A 17906-nucleotide genomic window follows, 5' to 3' on the forward strand; every position below is an offset into this window, starting at 1 on the left:
CAAACTTAGGATAGGACACTGCCATTTCTCACACTCCATTTTAATGAAAAATGAGCTACCCCCAATTTGCCAACATTGTAATATCGAGCTCTCTGTTGTGCATTTCCTAGTACAATGCCCTTATCTTGAACAAGCACGTAGACAGCATAACATCGAAAATATTAGCATATATAGCAACTTATTGGGTAAAAGGTTGAGGTCCTGGATAGGAAGGATACTCATTTATGATATCTACGGGACTTAGAGTATGAGGTAGAGAGATTCTTGTTTGTTCCCATTTATCATTTAACAAGCCTTAATCCCCCGATAATTTATCCATTGGATTGAAATCTAATAGATTCAAGCTATATAATTAATTACATTCATCATTTTCTATCTTTTAAATTTAAATCATTTCTTGAAGTCGTAATAGTACTTGAATTAAATTAAATACTTTTTTCTCTTAAAAGCTTGAACCGTTTACTTTAGTCCATAATTTTGAAATTAAAACTTTGTAAGAGTTCTGCTCGTCAGACCTAAGTAGGGCAATGATGTCAATTAGTTTATGGGTTAAATGTTGGGTGGACTCAATATACATATTGTATTTGTATAAAATGGCTTTATGGGTCAAATACAATAAAGAATTAAGAAATAAATCTAATTTGTGAATACTTCCTTGAAATCACCCTAAATATATGCAAATGTTTTTGACGCATTTCTCCGTATTTGGAAGCATTTCTTATGCCGAAAATGTACTCGAAAATCGGCATCTAAAAATATTTGCATAACCAACGACGTTTCTGTAACTTGATCGAAAAAATCTTGCTTAATTTCGTCTTGCATTCCGCAATTTTCATTCTGTACCATTAAAAAATCTGCTCAAATTCTGGAAAACTTTGAATCGAGGCATTTAGTTCACTTTCCAGATTTTTCTCTTTTGCGAATTAATAAGAGTGGACTGTGAGCAAGTGGTGCTCATTTATTAGATGATTATTCATTAGAGGATTTAGCAAAGAAAATGTTACTAATCTGTAGAAGAAAATGTGTGTTCGTTTTCTTTTTATAACACGTGACCCCTTTGGAATTTTCTACAGTATTATTTGACAAAAAGAAAGTAATGAATAGTCAGAAAAGTCAGAGTATATTATAAAGCAATATCAAAATAAATGCAGAACTTAAAAATATTGATAAATTAATTGAAAGAATTGTTAAATCTTTGGATAGATAAAAATCACTGCTTAATGTTAAAAAAAAAAAATGAAAAAAATAGAGGCGAAAATTTATTTAAGTAAATATAATATATTTATAAGAAGAAATGTGACCATTATTTGTTAAATGCAGTTTATGTGTTCTCTAAATCTTAAAAAAAATGTTAAAATCAAAAACTCTTTGGAAGATGTAGAATTAATTGTCTTTGCCGCCTTTGCCTCACAGTCTGAGGTTATTTTTACTGAATTATCAAAAAAAAAATGAAAATTTCTTAGTTTCTCATTAAAACGGATTTACTAGATTTCAAGGTGATCACCTGTAAAACTGTATAAGACCGATAAGACCACATAAATCGTAATTTACTTCGTGAAATATGTAAATTCTTAATGTCTTTTCAATTTAATTTGACGATAATAAGTCCAACAAGCTGCTCTCAAGGAGCATGTTTATAAATCAAAAATTTTATTATTTAATAAAATGTTTAGTAAATTAGGCAATTTAATTTTTTTCCGAATAAAAGTATATTTATTTTTATATTATTTCCTTACTTGTATTTATATTCTGTTCTGCATGCTATGTCCACTGGGATGTACCCCTCTTCCTGTGGAAACTGGAATTCCAGTGGCGTCCGGAGGGGAAGTGATTGTGGAAATTGTTTGTTTTTGCCACGTTCCACACATGACTTGACAAACTCTCAGTGTTTTCGAGGTTAGAACAATCAAGCTCTGCATTTTCTCTGATTTTCTGTGATTTTCCTCTGAGAAATATTATTAAATTAATTGAAAGTGTTCGATAAGACTGCAAGGAACAGAAAATCATGGATCGCTTGCTTCGTTTGGGCGGTGCAATGCCAGGATTGACTCAGGCAGCTCCTCCGACAGATGCTCCTGTTGTGGACACGGCTGAGCAAGTGTACATCTCCTCCCTGGCCCTCCTGAAGATGCTCAAGCACGGAAGAGCCGGAGTTCCCATGGAAGTGATGGGCCTGATGCTGGGTGAGTTGAAAAAATTCTCTGTGAAGTTGCAGGAAATTGGGAATTTTCTTTGTCTTCTGGCCAGGCGAATTCGTGGATGACTACACTGTGCAGGTGATTGATGTGTTCGCAATGCCCCAGACTGGAACAGGAGTCTCCGTGGAGGCTGTGGATCCCGTCTTTCAGGCCAAAATGTTGGATATGCTGAAGCAAACGGGGCGTCCGGAAATGGTTGTTGGGTGGTACCATTCGCATCCTGGCTTCGGATGCTGGCTCTCAGGAGTCGACATCAATACCCAGCAGTCCTTTGAGGCCCTAAGCGAACGAGCTGTGGCCGTTGTTGTGGATCCCATTCAGTCGGTTAAGGGAAAGGTTGTCATTGACGCTTTCAGGCTGATCAATCCGAATATGTTGGTTCTGGGTCAGGAACCCAGGCAGACCACCAGCAATCTGGGCCACCTGCAGAAGCCTTCGGTGCAGGCTCTGATCCACGGGCTCAATCGCCACTACTACTCCATCAGCATAAACTACAGGAAGAACGAGCTGGAGCAGAAGATGCTCCTGAATCTGCACAAGAAGTCCTGGATGGATGGCTTGACGCTGGCCAACTATCACGATCACTGCTCCATCAATGAGAGTACAGTATCCGAGATGCTGGAACTCGCCAAGAACTACAACAAAGTGAGTAGGCTTTGAAATATTTAAATTACAGGAGACTTTCATTAAATTACGCGTAATTTATTTCTTCAGTTTTTTTTTTGCAAAACTGCAATAAAAGCCAAAAATTAATATCTTTTGCTTAGAAACCTCTAACAGATATTTTTCTTCAAGATTTTATAATTCGGCGTAATGTAAAATCCAAGAAACGCTTTTCTAGCAATTGATTTTTTTATCGACAAACTACAATAAATTCCTTTTTTTTCTTAATAGCGTTTTAAAATCATTTAATGTTTTGTTTCCTAAGATCATTGTCTTTGCAATAAATATTTAAATAGGGTTTCTTCTAGTTCTGGAATCAATTATTGCTAGAAAACTGCAATAAATTAAAATTTCCCTCAATTCAATTTATAATATAAACCAGTAATAAATATTTTCTTCGAGATTTTTTTAATAATTCATCTTAGGATAAAATTCTAGGAAAAAATTACTAGCAGTTGAGGATTTATTGAGGAAAAGTGCAATAAATTCTATTTTACTTATTAACAATATATAAAATGTTATGTTTTTATATGTGAAAATCATTTAAATCTTGCCTGCGATAAATTTAGAAAGTTTTTTTTTAGTTCTTGAATCAGCTCTTGCTAGAAAACTACAATAATTTAAAATTTCTCACTGCTAGAGTTCTATTTTCAAAGTACAATACTTAAATCATTTTCAGGTTAAATTATGAAAGAATATTTAAAAAATATATATTATATAAAATAACTACAAAATTTTAGTACTTTAATCAATTATTGCTAGAAAATTACACTAAACTTTATTAATAGAAGTATACAACTTTTAATTACTGTAGTACTACAACTCACAGATTTTATTTTTAAACTTGTCGTCTTTTAAGACTTCTTTAAAGTAAACTTTCTAGTAGCTTTATTATCAACTGCTAGAAATGTTCATTACATGCAATTTTTCTCTGTAAATAGATTTTTGTTGCAGTAATACTGGAATAAATTCCATTTATTTTCTTTCTGAAATTGGTGAATTTTTATAAGAAGATCTGTGAAAAGCTTCTTTTCTAGTAGTTTAATCATATAATGCTAGAAAACTGCAATACATTTAAAAATTTTCGCATTAAATAATTTTTTACATGCAGTGAATTTCGTCTTTTCAAACTTTGTGTTTGAAAAGACGAAAAGTTTTTGAAAATACTTTTCTGAGTTTTCTAGTAGTTTAATAAAAGTTGGTTTTAATAAAAGATTTTTATTGGTGGATTATTGAGAAAACAAATTCATTTTCCAAATACGGTGAATTGTTACAAATAAATTTATAAAAAATAATTATACTTAAATTACAGGAGATTATCATTAAATCACACGTAATTTAATATTTAAGTTTTTGCAAAATTGCAATAAAATTCTAATCAAGAATTTTCGTTTTCATTGAAAGATTTAAAAAAATCTTTATTTTTCTAAATTTAAAGATTTGTCGTAAAACAGTTTAAGAAGTGCATTTCTAGCAGTTCTATATTTATCAATGCAAACTACAATAATTTCAGTTTTCTCACTGTGCGGCTGTGCTATTTCTGAAATACTGCGAACTTTTTCTCTGACCTCGTTTAATTGTTGCAATAATACTTTTCTATATTTTCAGCCTATTTTTGCTAGAAAACTACTATAAACAGAAACTTTCTGTCAACTAAAGATTTTTATGTTCAAAATACAGCATCAAATTTTCTCTTATAAAAGTCAGCTTGTGCAAGAACATTTTTAAAAAGAATGTTTCTTACGACCTTAATCCATTTTTGCTAGAAAATTAATACAAGCGTAAATTTTATAGCAGTATACAGCGTTCAATTGTTAAACTACTGCATAGGATTTATTTTACTTTCAAATTTGACGTGTTGTAAGATTTTTCTTAAGAAAGGTTTTAAAGTGGCTTAATAATCCACTGCTAGAAAACTGCAAAAAAAGTTCTACATTTTTGAAAGACTGGAGTAAATTTGTTTTCCTTCTGAAGACAGCGATTTTTTTCAAGATCTTTAAAAAAAAAAGCTTTTCTAGTAGCTTTATTATGTATTGTTAGAAAACGGTTATATACCTAATTATTATTCTGTTAAACAGCTTTGTATATATGAAAAACTGCATTGGATCTTCTCCTTTGGCATTTTGCGTATATTTAGATTTTTGAAAAGTTAATTTTCTAGTAGTTTAATTGTATATTGCCTGAAAACCATTATCAAATTAAATTTTATCGCGTTAAATGGTTTTCTATTGCTAGAAAACTACAGTAGATCTTCTTATTTTGAACTTTACGTATTATTTAGATTTATTTTAATTTAATTTTCCAGTAGTTTAATCATCTATTGCTAGAAAACCATTATCAACTTAAATTTTATCACGTTAAACGGCTTTCCATTGCTGGAAAACCGCAGTAAATCTCCTTTTGCAATTTGCGTATATGTAGATTTTTGAAAAGGTAATTTTCTAGTAGTTTAATCGTCTATTGCTAGATTCATTCAATAAACTATAATTTGTCTTAAAAATAGCTTTTATTGCTGAACTGGGAGAAGAAATTCATTTTTTAAATTCAGAGAATTATTGCTAAAAAATGTTTTGAAAAAAGACTTTCTAGTAGTTTAATTATTTATTATTTTTACAAAACATCAATAATGAAATGATTTTGAGTTCATAAAAAATGGAATATGGAAAAATAGCTATTCTTCTCCAAGATAATTTATAAATCTTTGTTTTTTGTTTACTAATTTAATATTTGTAATATCTTTTCTAAGAATTCTAGCACAGTCTAGAAATTTATTATACAATGTTTCTAGCAAAATTCTTTCGGTTTAAATGTACTAGAAATGTGTAAAAACTTGTTTCTGTTTTCATGTAGATCCTAAAAATGCTTTTATTCTCAATGAAAGTCCTCACTAGAATTTATTTGTAATATTATTTTTTATTGTAATAAAACTGCTAGAAAACATATTTTTCTTAAAAAAACTTTTCTGGCATTACTGATTAATACGGAACATTCCGATAGTTTTAAATCTTAATGTTGTATAATTAAATTGAAAAAGTTTATTTCAAAATTCCCACTGTCGTATTGATGAGTCCCTGTAAATCACCCCAAGTGGTGCGTGTCCAAGGTGATATATTTCATCACTCATTTAATGTGTCTTGGATAAAATAGAAAATTTATTCTTTCAATTATAATAATTTTTCAGAAGAATTAATATTTTTGAAATAATCTTTAGTTATGGATTAGTCCGAACTAGCTGTGAACCGGTAAATTACCGGTTCGCAAGGAAATCTTCAAGGTTAAAATTTAAAAAGCCTCTAAAGAGCACATTTCCCAATCGATTTGATCAAGTTTGGGTTCAGTAGAAAGGTCTTGGAATTAAGGATAACTCTGAGCCTGACTGTGAATCGGTAATCAACCGGTTACTAGAAAATCTTCCAGATTAGAGTTTAAAAAGTTATCTAAAGAGCGCATTTTCCAACCGATTTGATCAAGTTTGGGTTCTTTAGAAAGGTCTTGAAATTCAGGATAATTCTGAACCCGCTGTGAATCGGTAATTAACCGGTTACTAGAAAATCTTCAAGGTTGTTTAAAAAGTATCTAAAGAGCGCATTTTCCAATTGATTTGATCAAGTTTGGGTTAATTAGAAAGATCTTGGATTTCTAGATAACACTGAATCGGCTGTAAATCGGTAATCTTCCGGTTACCAGATAATATTTATCGGTAAAGGTTAAAAACCTTCTTGAGAGCACTTTTTCTAACCGATTTGATCAAGTTTGGGTTCATTAGAAAGGTCTTGGAATTCAGGATAACTCTGAACCGGCTGTGAATCGGTAATCTACCGGTTACGAGAAAATCTTCAAAGTTAAAGTTTGAAAAGTATCTAAAGAGCGCATTTCCCAACCGATTTGATCAAGTTTGGGTTCATTAGAAAGGTCTTGGAATTCAGGATAACTCTGAACCGGCTGTGAATCGGTAATCTACCGGTTACGAGAAAATCTTCAAGGTGAAAGTTTAAAAAGTATCTAAAGAGCGCATTTTCCAACCGATTTGATCAAGTTTGGGTTCATTAGAAAGGTCTTGGAATTCGGGATATGTTGGAACCGGCTGTGAATCGGTAATTAACCGGTTACCATAAAATCTTCAAGGTTAAAGTTTAAAAAGCCTCTAAAAAAGGGTATTTCTCAACCGATTTGACCAAGTTTGGGTTTATTAGAAAGGTCTTGGATTTCTGGATTACTCTAAACTGGCTGGAAACCGGAACTTTACAGGTTACCGGAAGATCTTCAATGTTGAAATTTAAAAAAAAGCCTTTAAAAAGCGTATTTCTTGATCGATTGAAGTATGTTCGGAGGGTTCGGAGTCATTAGAAAGGTCTTGGACTTCTTACCAGAAAGTTGATTAGCAATATTTTTCTCCGCCTGAGGGCACTGTATTCCTCCGCAAGTGGCGCTGATGACTGTTTTCAATTTTCACGAAAATTTTCCAAAACCTTTAAAGAAATATCCTTGATCTCTTACCGGGATTTTTTCTTTGATTTTCCAGGCGCTGGAGGATGAAGAGAAGATGACTCCCGAGCAACTGGCGATTAAGAATGTGGGCAAGCAGGATCCCAAGAGGCATCTGGAGGAGAAAGTAGAGGTCCTCATGCAGAACAACATTGTCCAGTGTCTAGGAGCGATGCTGGATACGGTGGTCTTCAAGTGATTCCCGCACTCTCATCCATCAGATTCACTCTATTTTCTCCCCTGTACTTGAAAAGATTTTTTAATTGGACAAAAAAAAAATGAATACACAGAAATCCTCTTTTTTTTGCTTTTTATTTGTCTTCCTGGCGATGGAGTTTGGTCTTGAGGAGATGCTTGGAGAGATTGTCGGAGGTGTAGGTGGAGTACGGGCAGTGGGGGCACTTGAAGGGTTTGATTCCGCTGTGGATGCGTGAATGGCGAGTCATGTGGGAGGAATTGGACGTGGTGTATTCGCAATTTGGGCATTTCAGTTCCTTCCTGGCCTCCTTGGCGTGGATCTTCTGGTGCCTCTTGAGAGATTCCCATGTTTTTCCTTGGTAGCTGCAACTGCTGCAGTGATGCTTCTTCTCAGTGCTGTGCGTCCCAAAGTGCCTCTTGACCTCCCCGGCACTGCGTCCTGTGAACTGACAGCCCTCCTGGGAGCACATGAAGCGTCTGCAGGGCACCTTCTCGCGATGGACATGGAGGTGCTGCTTCAGCAGGGATCTGCAGGAAGAGTTCAAATTGAATTTACCCATCTGTAAGACAATTGCCTGACCCGTGTCACTTTTTGGACGATGAGGGAGAGAGAGAGAGAGACTTTTCCTGGAGGAAAAGTGGCCAGTGATGTACGGTGCATTTTGATTAATTTAACAATGTTTAATTAAATTTTCTGTGGGTCAAGTTGAGAGGCAAGGAACAGGAGGAACAATGCTACGTGACGGAAATTTTAAAGTCCACGGCCACGTGCATCTGAGGGAGAGCTTCCAACTTTTCCTCTGCATTTTCAAATTCTTCCTCCAGGAGATTGATGGTGGACGAGAAAAATTGGAGCGAGAAAATTTAGATTTATATGGTAATCCTAAAGAAATTTGAGAGATCATCCATTGCTTTTCAGCGTTGAAAATCTTATATAAAAAAAATTGAAAAAAAATGAAAATTGTAGGGGAAAGCGCGCTACCATCGGACGACTCAAGCATCGCACAATTCAATTTTTTCTTTATATTCCTTATAGATTTCATCCATGGTTCTTTCTGAAAATTTGAGGCATTAGACTGGTCATTAAAATATATTATTACAATGGGCCAAATTCATTTATAAAACATGAAAGAAATGATTTGTGCGAAGCATAAATCGTCCGAAGGTAGCGCGCTTTCCCCTAGATAAAATTTAGAAGCCTAACGGCGTTATCACACTTGCACATTAAAATTTTAATGTAATTCACATTAATTATCACTTGTGAGCGTCCAAATATGTTATTTGTGTCTTTGAGTCACTTAATATTTGGGGTTTTTCTATTTATTGGTAAAGAAGTGGACTTGGCCTGCAAAAATAAGTTTAAATTTACCTAAATCATAAATATTTTTCACATTAAAAAATTAAAGAGAAAATCGCATTAATTTTTCGCATTAATGCTATAAATCAATTTATATCAAATTTTGCGGGACAAGTCTACCTTTTTATCAACAAATAGATCAAATTTTGAATATAAAATGATTCAAACACACAAATTACACATTTGGAGTCTCACCAGCGACAATTAATGTGAATCATATTAAAATTTTAATGTGCAAGTGTGATAACACAGTTACACAATAAAAAATTGAAAGAAAAATGAAAATTGTAGATAAAATCTAGAAGGTTAGACAGGAAAGCCGGAAAACTTGGAAAGCCGGACAGCGCGAAATATCGGACAAATCACTTTGGATTTCCGGACTTTGTAAATGCAGGGGGAAGTAGGTTATCTTTAAATTGGGGCGCATATGAATTAGGGCATTCATTGTCCTGGAATTAGCCCTTACGCTTTACCATGATGTGATTGATTACCACACATACCAAAAGAATTTTGATGGTCAAAAGCAGAAAACTCGCAATGGACAAGCGACAAAAAGTTGATTGATCTTGGCATTTGAGAGTCTTTTGATCAAAGATGTCCATTTGCACAAATTTATGCACAAATTTTTGTCTTAACCCTTTAAGGACGATTGGAACACCGGTGTCCCATAAAGAAAAGGGACAGATAATCCTAACCGGCTTATGTAGGTGAGATTCTTAACGTGAGCTAACTCGGAGTGCATGCAAATTCGATTTAGAGCTGAAGTTGGGAGACGCCATTCAGTTATCTTGAATAAAATTCGTGAAATTATACAAATTTTGTATTTAAACCAAAATATCAAGGATTTGGATGAACTGACAGAAAAGTGATATATGGGTGAAATGTAGACCAGAATGTTCTCTATAATTTTCCCATAGAACATGATCTCATCGATTACTCAGAAGCCAAGATAAGCGAGGTTTTTTTGTTTCTTAACTCGTTTTTTCATCCAGAGTTCCCCAAGTAATCATTTGTTGAACTTCAACTATATCAAAGAATTGTTGTATTTTGTTGGACTTTCCATTTAAAACCCTATTTTAAGTGTCTTGGTGGAGTAGAGGCAGTCAAATTGGCATCTGTGTGATTTCAAAGCGTTATTATGGGAAAAATCAATTTTTTCACACTTAAACGGCAAAATCGGAGTGATAGCGTGGTCTGAGTGGAAAATGATGTATGGACGAAATGTAGAGAAAAATGTGCTCTACAATTATGTTGAAGTAATCATCAAAATCGGTTCAGCGACAGTCGAGATAATTGAGGTTATGTGATATTGAAATTGGTTTTTCGACTGTGGCGCCCCTGGTGTTGGTCCCACGAAGTTCAAATATTCTAGAAAGTTGTAGCATTTGGTGAGATCTTTCGTTTAAGCCCTCATTCATCAAAATCGGTCACATAAAACCGGAGATATGATTTTTTGAATTTCGTGAACTTTGACCCCTCATATCTCCGGTTCTGTTTTAACCACAGCGCGCATACGCACCATTTTGGAAACGTCCTAGACTGGACTACAACATACTAAAATTTCATTAACTTGCACAATGCCGTTTTTGAGAAAAATGTCTTTGAATTTCGATGAATTTTGACGCTATCACAGCGCCACCTGTGGTGACTTTTTGAACTTCCATCTGAAAGTGCTCATCGAGACGAAACCAAAAAGGTAAAATTTATGTCGCTATGTTAGTTAGAACCGGAGATAGAGGCCGGTCAATGTTCGAACTTTGACCCCTTATAGCTCGGGTCAGGGGTTATGGATCGACTTAAGGTTTTTTTTGTTTGATAGGTATAATCAACGGCTACAACATACTAAAATTTCAGCCCGATTGCATAAGGAATTTTTGAGTTATTTAACTTTAAAGATTTAAAAATTTTCTTTTTAATAATAGCGCCCCTAGCGGTGGTTTTATGAACTTGCGATGTTAGAAGGGGAAGTGGCATTTCATGAGAGCTTTCCAAAAAGCCCTCATTTTTTAAATTCTGACAATTAGAACCGGAGTTATGGCCATTTTAAGAAATTTTTTTTGGACCCTTATAGCTCGGGTCAGGGGGGTCGGGGGACCTTAAGTTTGGTACTGATGGAAAGCTCTAAGGCCCAGCTATAACATACTAAAATTTGAGCCCGCTCGATGCCATAGGGGCGGAGCTATTGAGAAAACAAAAAAAGGGGGGTCTTCAAAATGGCGGAAGGAGGGGTGGGGGGTGGGGGGTCAATGCACCATGTTGCAATTTTCATACGATATTTAACCTTTGCCGAAAACCGCAAGTCGATATCTTTTTTAGTTTAGGAGCTATTAAGCTCCAAAGAGCGGCCGGACGGCCGGCCGGACGGCCGGCCGGCCGGCCGGGAACGTAACTTAGCCCCCCATATATTCGTGATCAGGAAGTGGCGAAACACATTTTGGCCAAGTTTGAGCGCGATCGGACGACATGAAATTTTGTTAGGATTATAGTAGGTGAGATTGTTAAGAATCTCACCTAATAATTTATCCTGACTACTTAAAGTTATTTTTTTATTATGTTTGTACGTAATTGCAAAATAGAAGGTCGAAGGAATCTAGGATATTTTTTGCAAGTCTCCAGCTATTTGCTATAATAGTAAATATTCAAGCTTAAAAATTACGAATTTTTAAATTTTCATATTGAAGAATTATTTTAAAATTAAATTAAGAATTAAATTAAGATATTAGCCGTACTCACTATGGCGCTGTTATCTTGTAATATCGTTATCTCGTTATCTCATTATGTTCTCGTAATGTATTTTATAAATGAAAAATTATAACAAGATAACAGATTACGGAGATTACGAGATAACAACGCCATAGTGAGTACGGCTATTGTTAGAAAAATTACTAAAATTTTTGGGTTATTTTTGTCCCTATCGCTCGTAGAGGTAAAAAATGCATGAAATCAGAATCTGTTTGATCGTCGTAAAAGGGTTAAATTGACAAAAAGGAGGTAAAATCGAACTCTGTCAAAAAGTTTGTTGACTTCAAATTAAACTCCAACAGGGCTAACTAACTTTTGTCTCCTTTTGACACTTTATGACCATTTCCTCTGTGTGTAGGGGAAAGTACTCTAGGTTGGACCAGAAATATGAAGTTCAAACTTGTTGAATTTTTTTCTGGGAAAATCGGAAATGCATCCCAATTTTTATTACCTCGAAAAAATCTCTAGTTTATCTCTTTCGTCTCCTTTGGGACACTGGGTACCCATGGGAAAAGATTTTTTTTTGGACTATTTAGAATCGATAAAAATCCGATTCTTGTGGATGATTACAAACTAACTATAAGGATGTCCAAATCTAGGATATTTTTTGCGTGATCCCAATTAACTCCTGAGCTTAGATATTTTTGGTAAAAAATCGTGAATTTTCGATTTTCTGCTTCCTTGGAGATATTGTGAGTTTTTTTGATATTTCTAGACCAGAATAAGGAAAAACCTCTCGGGGCCAATAAGTATGATAACTAACAATTACAGATTGCATAAATTCGAAAAAACATTTTTTTCTTAAATTTTCAAAAAACTTGTTCAAACTTTATGGGTACTCTCGTCCCCAAAAATCTAAAGGTCAAATGTAAGGTTATCGCGCCAATGCCCGCCATTTGCTTTGACGCCAACCTTGTAACAAAATTCCAAGTGGGAGCGACATTTTTGCCAATATGGCCGATAATTTTGACATTTGGCAGCGAGGGAGATTGCTTTCAGGGAAGTTTTCCCTATTTTTCCTGATTTTGGTGAATTCTGATTGTCCAGGAAGTATTTTTTTGGCTCTTGAGAAAGCTTAATGTGTCTACAACAGCTTAATGTGTCTAAAAAATGTCTCGTGGTTAAAGGGTTAATACGTTGTAATATTGAAGTTAATTTGTTCAGTGTGCAGGCAAATATTGAAATATTGATTTCAATATTCGCTTCAATATTGAAGTTTTATTTCAATGTCACTTTGAAATGTTATTATTGCAATAATTTGCCTAGTGTGTAGGCAGCTTAACATATTGAAAAAAAAAAAGATTTGTGCGAAGCATAAATCGTCCGAAGGTAGCGCGCTTTCCCCTACTATCATTCCGATATTATTAGTTTAACCCTGAAAATCCTAAATCAGTGTAAGTATGACCTTTTTTAGATGTATTAAAGCATCTATACCTATACATTGCAAGCCATTTCCGTCAAAAATGCGTTTTTGACAGACATTTGACGTTTCCGCCTATAATACTGCTGGGTATTTCCTTCAAAAAAGTATTTTTTGACGAGAATTGTTCCCAATGCGTAGAGGCCATTATAGGGGTAAAAGCTTCTACACTGAGGAAAAAAGAGGATGCGATTAACATATTTTCCTCAGAAATGTAACATTTTTTAGGTGTAAAAATATATCAACATTTTTTTAATGTTAATTTTACATCTTATGAAGGGTAAAATTAACATGAAGAAGGGTGCCTTTAACCCCTAATACATCTAAAAAGGGTAATATTTACACCGATTTTGGATCAATACTGCAGGGTAAAATTAACATTTCCGGAATGTTATTTTAACTTTTTCGGATTTCTTTCAGTGTACATATCGCTCCTTGGAAATTACAAGGGGCCAACTCACTTTTTGGCGATTTTGAGATTTTAATGCACTCAGACAGAGAATTTAATAAAATTTCAGATAATATGAGTCAATAAATTTCGTAATTACAAAAATTTTTCAAAATTTTACTCTTTATGATTGCTTGTGCGGTTTTGTTTGAAGTCAAGGGGCACAAAATAGATTTATCGTTCAAATTTTTGTGAAACAAGGGACTAACTCAAGCAAGTTGATCCCGTGTCATTCTAATTTCATGAAAATTTGCGCATCATTTAGAATGACAAAGAGCTAACTCATAAAAAAAAACATATTTTGAAAGGTAAAAATATGTATGTTTCGATGTTTATAATAATGCTCATACAAATAGAAAAGAATTAAATTATTTTTATTAACATACTTAATTGAGATAATTATTTATACAAAGTTGAATCTTTCATGCTGTCTCCTGAAAAATGGCTCAGATTGAGTTGGCCCCTTGTAATTTCCAAGGAGCGATATTTAGAGCAATTCTCGTAAAAAATTGCATCTTTGAAGGAAATCATCTGCACTGCGTGGTAACGTCAAAATTCTGTCAAAAATACAATTAGAGGCCTTATTATATCCTCATAAAAAATGGTTAAATGGCATTTTTTTTCTTATTAATTTTATTTCTTATGCAAATTATACTGATATCGGAGTAAAATTCATCAATGCTACATAATTGCAGTATTACAGTTTATTCTGTGCATTCTATGCTTGAATAAAGCTTTGAAAGCTTTGAATTCTTTCTTGAGATTAAATATTTCATTACTTGTAAATAATGTTCTTTCTTCATAAAATATTTATTCATATAAAATATTTTAGTATAATTTAAAATGATTTTCCTGGAAATTGCTTGTAAGCTTTTTAAGAGTCAACATGTTTATTAATTTCCGAACTAACCTCAAAAAGGTTTATTGATTTTTTTGGCGGGAGACTTATTTTTTAATATGTTGGGCTTTTTAGATTAATTTCCCTGCAATCCCCAGAGTGGAAAGGAACGCTAGGAAAAGCCCATTTTGTCCCGGAAATGGCGGTGAAAGAGAAAAAAGGCATTGAGAGAAAGAGAATGAGCGTCCAGGAACTGATTGAAGAATAAATCAGAGTCTGGGCGCTTCTCGTGGTTTGAAACAACAAAAATTCCTCTATAATTACATTTTCAAGCAATAAATAAGTTTTATTTGGTATTTTCCAACTGCTGGGTTATATGAAAGTATGGGAAAAGCTCACACCTCGTGCTAGAGGAAAATTTTGCCCACAGAACTGTGATTCACTATAATTTAACTCTCTCTCTCTGTTTTCTCGGGATACTTTTTTTTTCCTCTGCAATCATTAATTCTTTTGCTTTCTTGTCCATTTGTTTTGTTACTTTGCTTACCAATGCAAAAATTCACAATATCTCCTTGTCAGAAGAAGTCGAAGCTTTTCGGTTTTGAAGAATGGGATAGAAAATCTTTGTGTGTATCATTGGGGAAAGGAAGCATTTTTGTGGAAGGAACAAAATGAAAAAAAAGTTGAAGCGATAAATAATAAATTTCTTCACAAACAATTAATTTCAAATGCCATAAATCTACAAGAGAAATTCGATCAGGAGTGAATTGAAGAAAAGCGCAACAAAACATGAAATTCCAAAGCGAACATCATCCTCAATCTCATATCATTCCTCTCTTTTCTCGCTTTTTCTTCATTTTCCCTTCCCACAAGGAAAAAAAAAGCTCCACTGGGGGGGGGGGTGGCTTTCGCCTCTTTGGCGGGCTTTTTTCCGATGAACTAAAAATTATTGTCACACGCCGATCGAACAGGATGATTCCTGGTGAGAGTGAGATACTGTCCCCCAGTCGCACCTTAACCAATCCACCCACAATCGCACAATGGACATCTTTGTCCATTCATCCAGCCCCCAAATGTCGAGGCGAGAAAAAAACGGACGCAAATCACCCCTATCTTGAAAGGCGTCCTGCCATAAACCACCAACATCGAAGTGTCAACTGTCTACAGTAAATTATCCCGCCACCCACAGTCTTTCACCTCCCCCAACAACCTCCTCCCAATTGGCGCCCGGAAAAAAAATCGCACACACGCAAGTGTCGAAGAATTTCCACCTCATCTTCTTCAGACATTCGCCCCCAGCTCCCCGGGAGCATTCCATGTGTCCTCTGGAGAAAAATGTATGTGACACACATAAAGACCAATTTAAATATTTAGTGGGGTGTCATCTAAATTCACTTTACACCAACGATTTTCTCTCTCTCTGCTCCATACACTTCTCGGAGATTTCAAGGGGTTGCGAGGGAAATTTCAAAGGGGTTTTCCTTAGGAAAGAGTTGCTGAAGAATTTTTAGAAGGTCAAAGGAAAGAAGATATTGATGGGGTGACGCTGATAGACTCTTAATTATCTATGCAGCACATGCCAGATATATGATCACATGGGAGAGTGTTGCCGGACAGCGCATGTAGTGCATCAACTGTTGTGACTGCCATGAAACTGAGTCATGTTATTGATAATTTTTGTGATTTTTCAAATCAATAACTTTGATCGATACCTTCTTCAAACAACCCGAGCAAAGGGGTTAAAGGTTAAAGGCAGAATCACATTAAACATCAATCCTTAAGCCATCTTTGGACTAGAGTTAGTTCAGTCCCAGAAGCTTTTGATTTTCCAAACATTAAACATTTCAGTGATTTTCCAAAATATATATTAAGCCAGTTGCTATAATGCGAGTATCCCTTAGCACTTCTGCTTTTCGTAAATTTATCTTTAATTCTAGCATTTAACCCTTTAACGACGAGACAGTTTCCGATGACCGAAAATCAGCAATAAAAATGAAACCGATAAACAAAATTTGTAACACGTCTTACATCTAACCTTTGAAAAGCAAACAAAGTCTCATTTGGTGTATTTTTTGTCTCTATGAACGATACGGACAAAAATAGCCCAAAAAATTAAGTGTTTTTTCTGACGATACCAATGACTGACAATTTTCACTCCAATGAAAAATATTATACTTAAGTATTTTAGTTTCTTTTTCCAAAACGGTTTTTTTTTAAATCTAGAAGTAAAAAAAATAATTAAAATCAATTCTCAATATGAGAATTTAAAAAGTCGTCCTTTTTTAGCTTAAAAATTTATATAACAAATAGCTGAAGACTTGCAAAAAATATCCTAGTTTTCTTCAAACTTCTACTTTGCAATTATGTAGAGACATAAGAAAAAAATAAACTTTAGGTAGTCAGGGAAAATTATTTTCTTTATGGGACACCGGTGTCCCAATCGTCCTTTAAGGGTTAAGGATGGTCTAGCCAGAGGCCATGAGGACACTTAAGGACCCAATTACACTCAGGCTAATCCTCAAGAATACTTATCTCGTAAAATTAGGAAGCTAAGGATTAGGTAAAGGAGTTTTATGCAAAGAACCTCCAATCGAACAACCTAAGGCTTTAGTGTATCAGAGTTTAGGATAAATTTTCATTGACAAATTTTACAAGCTCGAGAATATTTTCTGGAAGCAGCCTGAGTCTGTTTGAGCTCTAAAGATGGTCTCTAAAGATCATCCTTAAAATTTGATTTGATTTCTACGGTAGTTGAACTTAAGGGATAAACCTCAGAATCCCCAGCCGTTCCCTACGAAAATGAATATTGAATATATGAAATGAGCCGGAAAGTCCGGCTACCTTTTAACAATGTAGGGAACCGACGTTGATATTAGATCAATGGACAAATCCGGTGATCGTCGGATGGGAGGAGGTTCAGCCCAGAATAAAAATTCTTTTCTTCCCATAGTGGGAAGAAAAGAATTTTTATTCTGGGCTGAACCTCCTCCCATCCGACGATCACCGGATTTGTCCATTGAGCTACCTTTTAATAGCTGCAAAAATTTAAAAAAAAATCTAAAGCCCGTATTACCGTCAAAGTTTCATCTTGTTTCTCTCATTTACGTATTTTTGCACTCTCACAAGGGAAGTACTCGAGTCATCAATTCCAGATTCGTCTGGGGCTTTGCTCAACTACGCAGAAAGGCATCAAATTAAACGTGGTATATTCAAAAAGTGCGAAATCGGGTTAATTTTTTTTTTTTTTTAAATTCCCCAAAGTTGAAAATGACACCTTACGCAGCACATAATAAAGAAAATTCGTATGGGACTGCATGCAGCGCTGGCTCAGCGGTACAGCACAGGACGTTCAACGGGAGTGCCTCGGGTTCGATCCCTGGCTCCTTCTGCCTTTTTTTTCTTTTTAATATCTTTTTTTTTCAATTAAACATTCTATTCTTTATTAAGTAGTATTATTGCAGTGTAAATTGCTTATCTAGAGTGCTGAATTAAAATCCCCTCAAATTTTTAAAAGCGATGAAAGTGCATCCCATAATTTATCAAATAATCAATTTACT

General features: G+C 34.6%; 2 protein-coding genes across 2 annotated transcripts in view; one reads left to right on the forward strand and one right to left on the reverse strand.

Moving 5' to 3' along the window:
• Positions 1–1848: 1848 nt before the first annotated feature.
• LOC129798471 (26S proteasome non-ATPase regulatory subunit 14) lies at positions 1849–7639 on the forward strand. Its single transcript, XM_055841624.1, has 3 exons — positions 1849–2183; positions 2248–2843; positions 7384–7639. The coding sequence occupies exons 1-3, from the start codon at positions 2006–2008 to the stop codon at positions 7543–7545; spliced, it is 936 nt and encodes a 311-aa protein (XP_055697599.1). The 5' UTR covers positions 1849–2005; the 3' UTR covers positions 7546–7639.
• The window catches only part of LOC129798470 (zinc finger protein with KRAB and SCAN domains 7-like), a 41695-nt gene continuing 31428 nt past the window's right edge, over positions 7640–17906 (reverse strand). Inside the window, exon 4 of the mRNA XM_055841623.1 lies at positions 7640–8072. Within this exon, the coding sequence (XP_055697598.1) occupies positions 7658–8072 (415 nt within the window). The 3' untranslated portion in view covers positions 7640–7657. The remainder of the gene's footprint in view (positions 8073–17906) is intronic.

The sequence above is a fragment of the Phlebotomus papatasi genome, chromosome 1, assembly GCF_024763615.1.
Source record: "Phlebotomus papatasi isolate M1 chromosome 1, Ppap_2.1, whole genome shotgun sequence".
NCBI lineage: Eukaryota > Metazoa > Arthropoda > Insecta > Diptera > Psychodidae > Phlebotomus > Phlebotomus papatasi.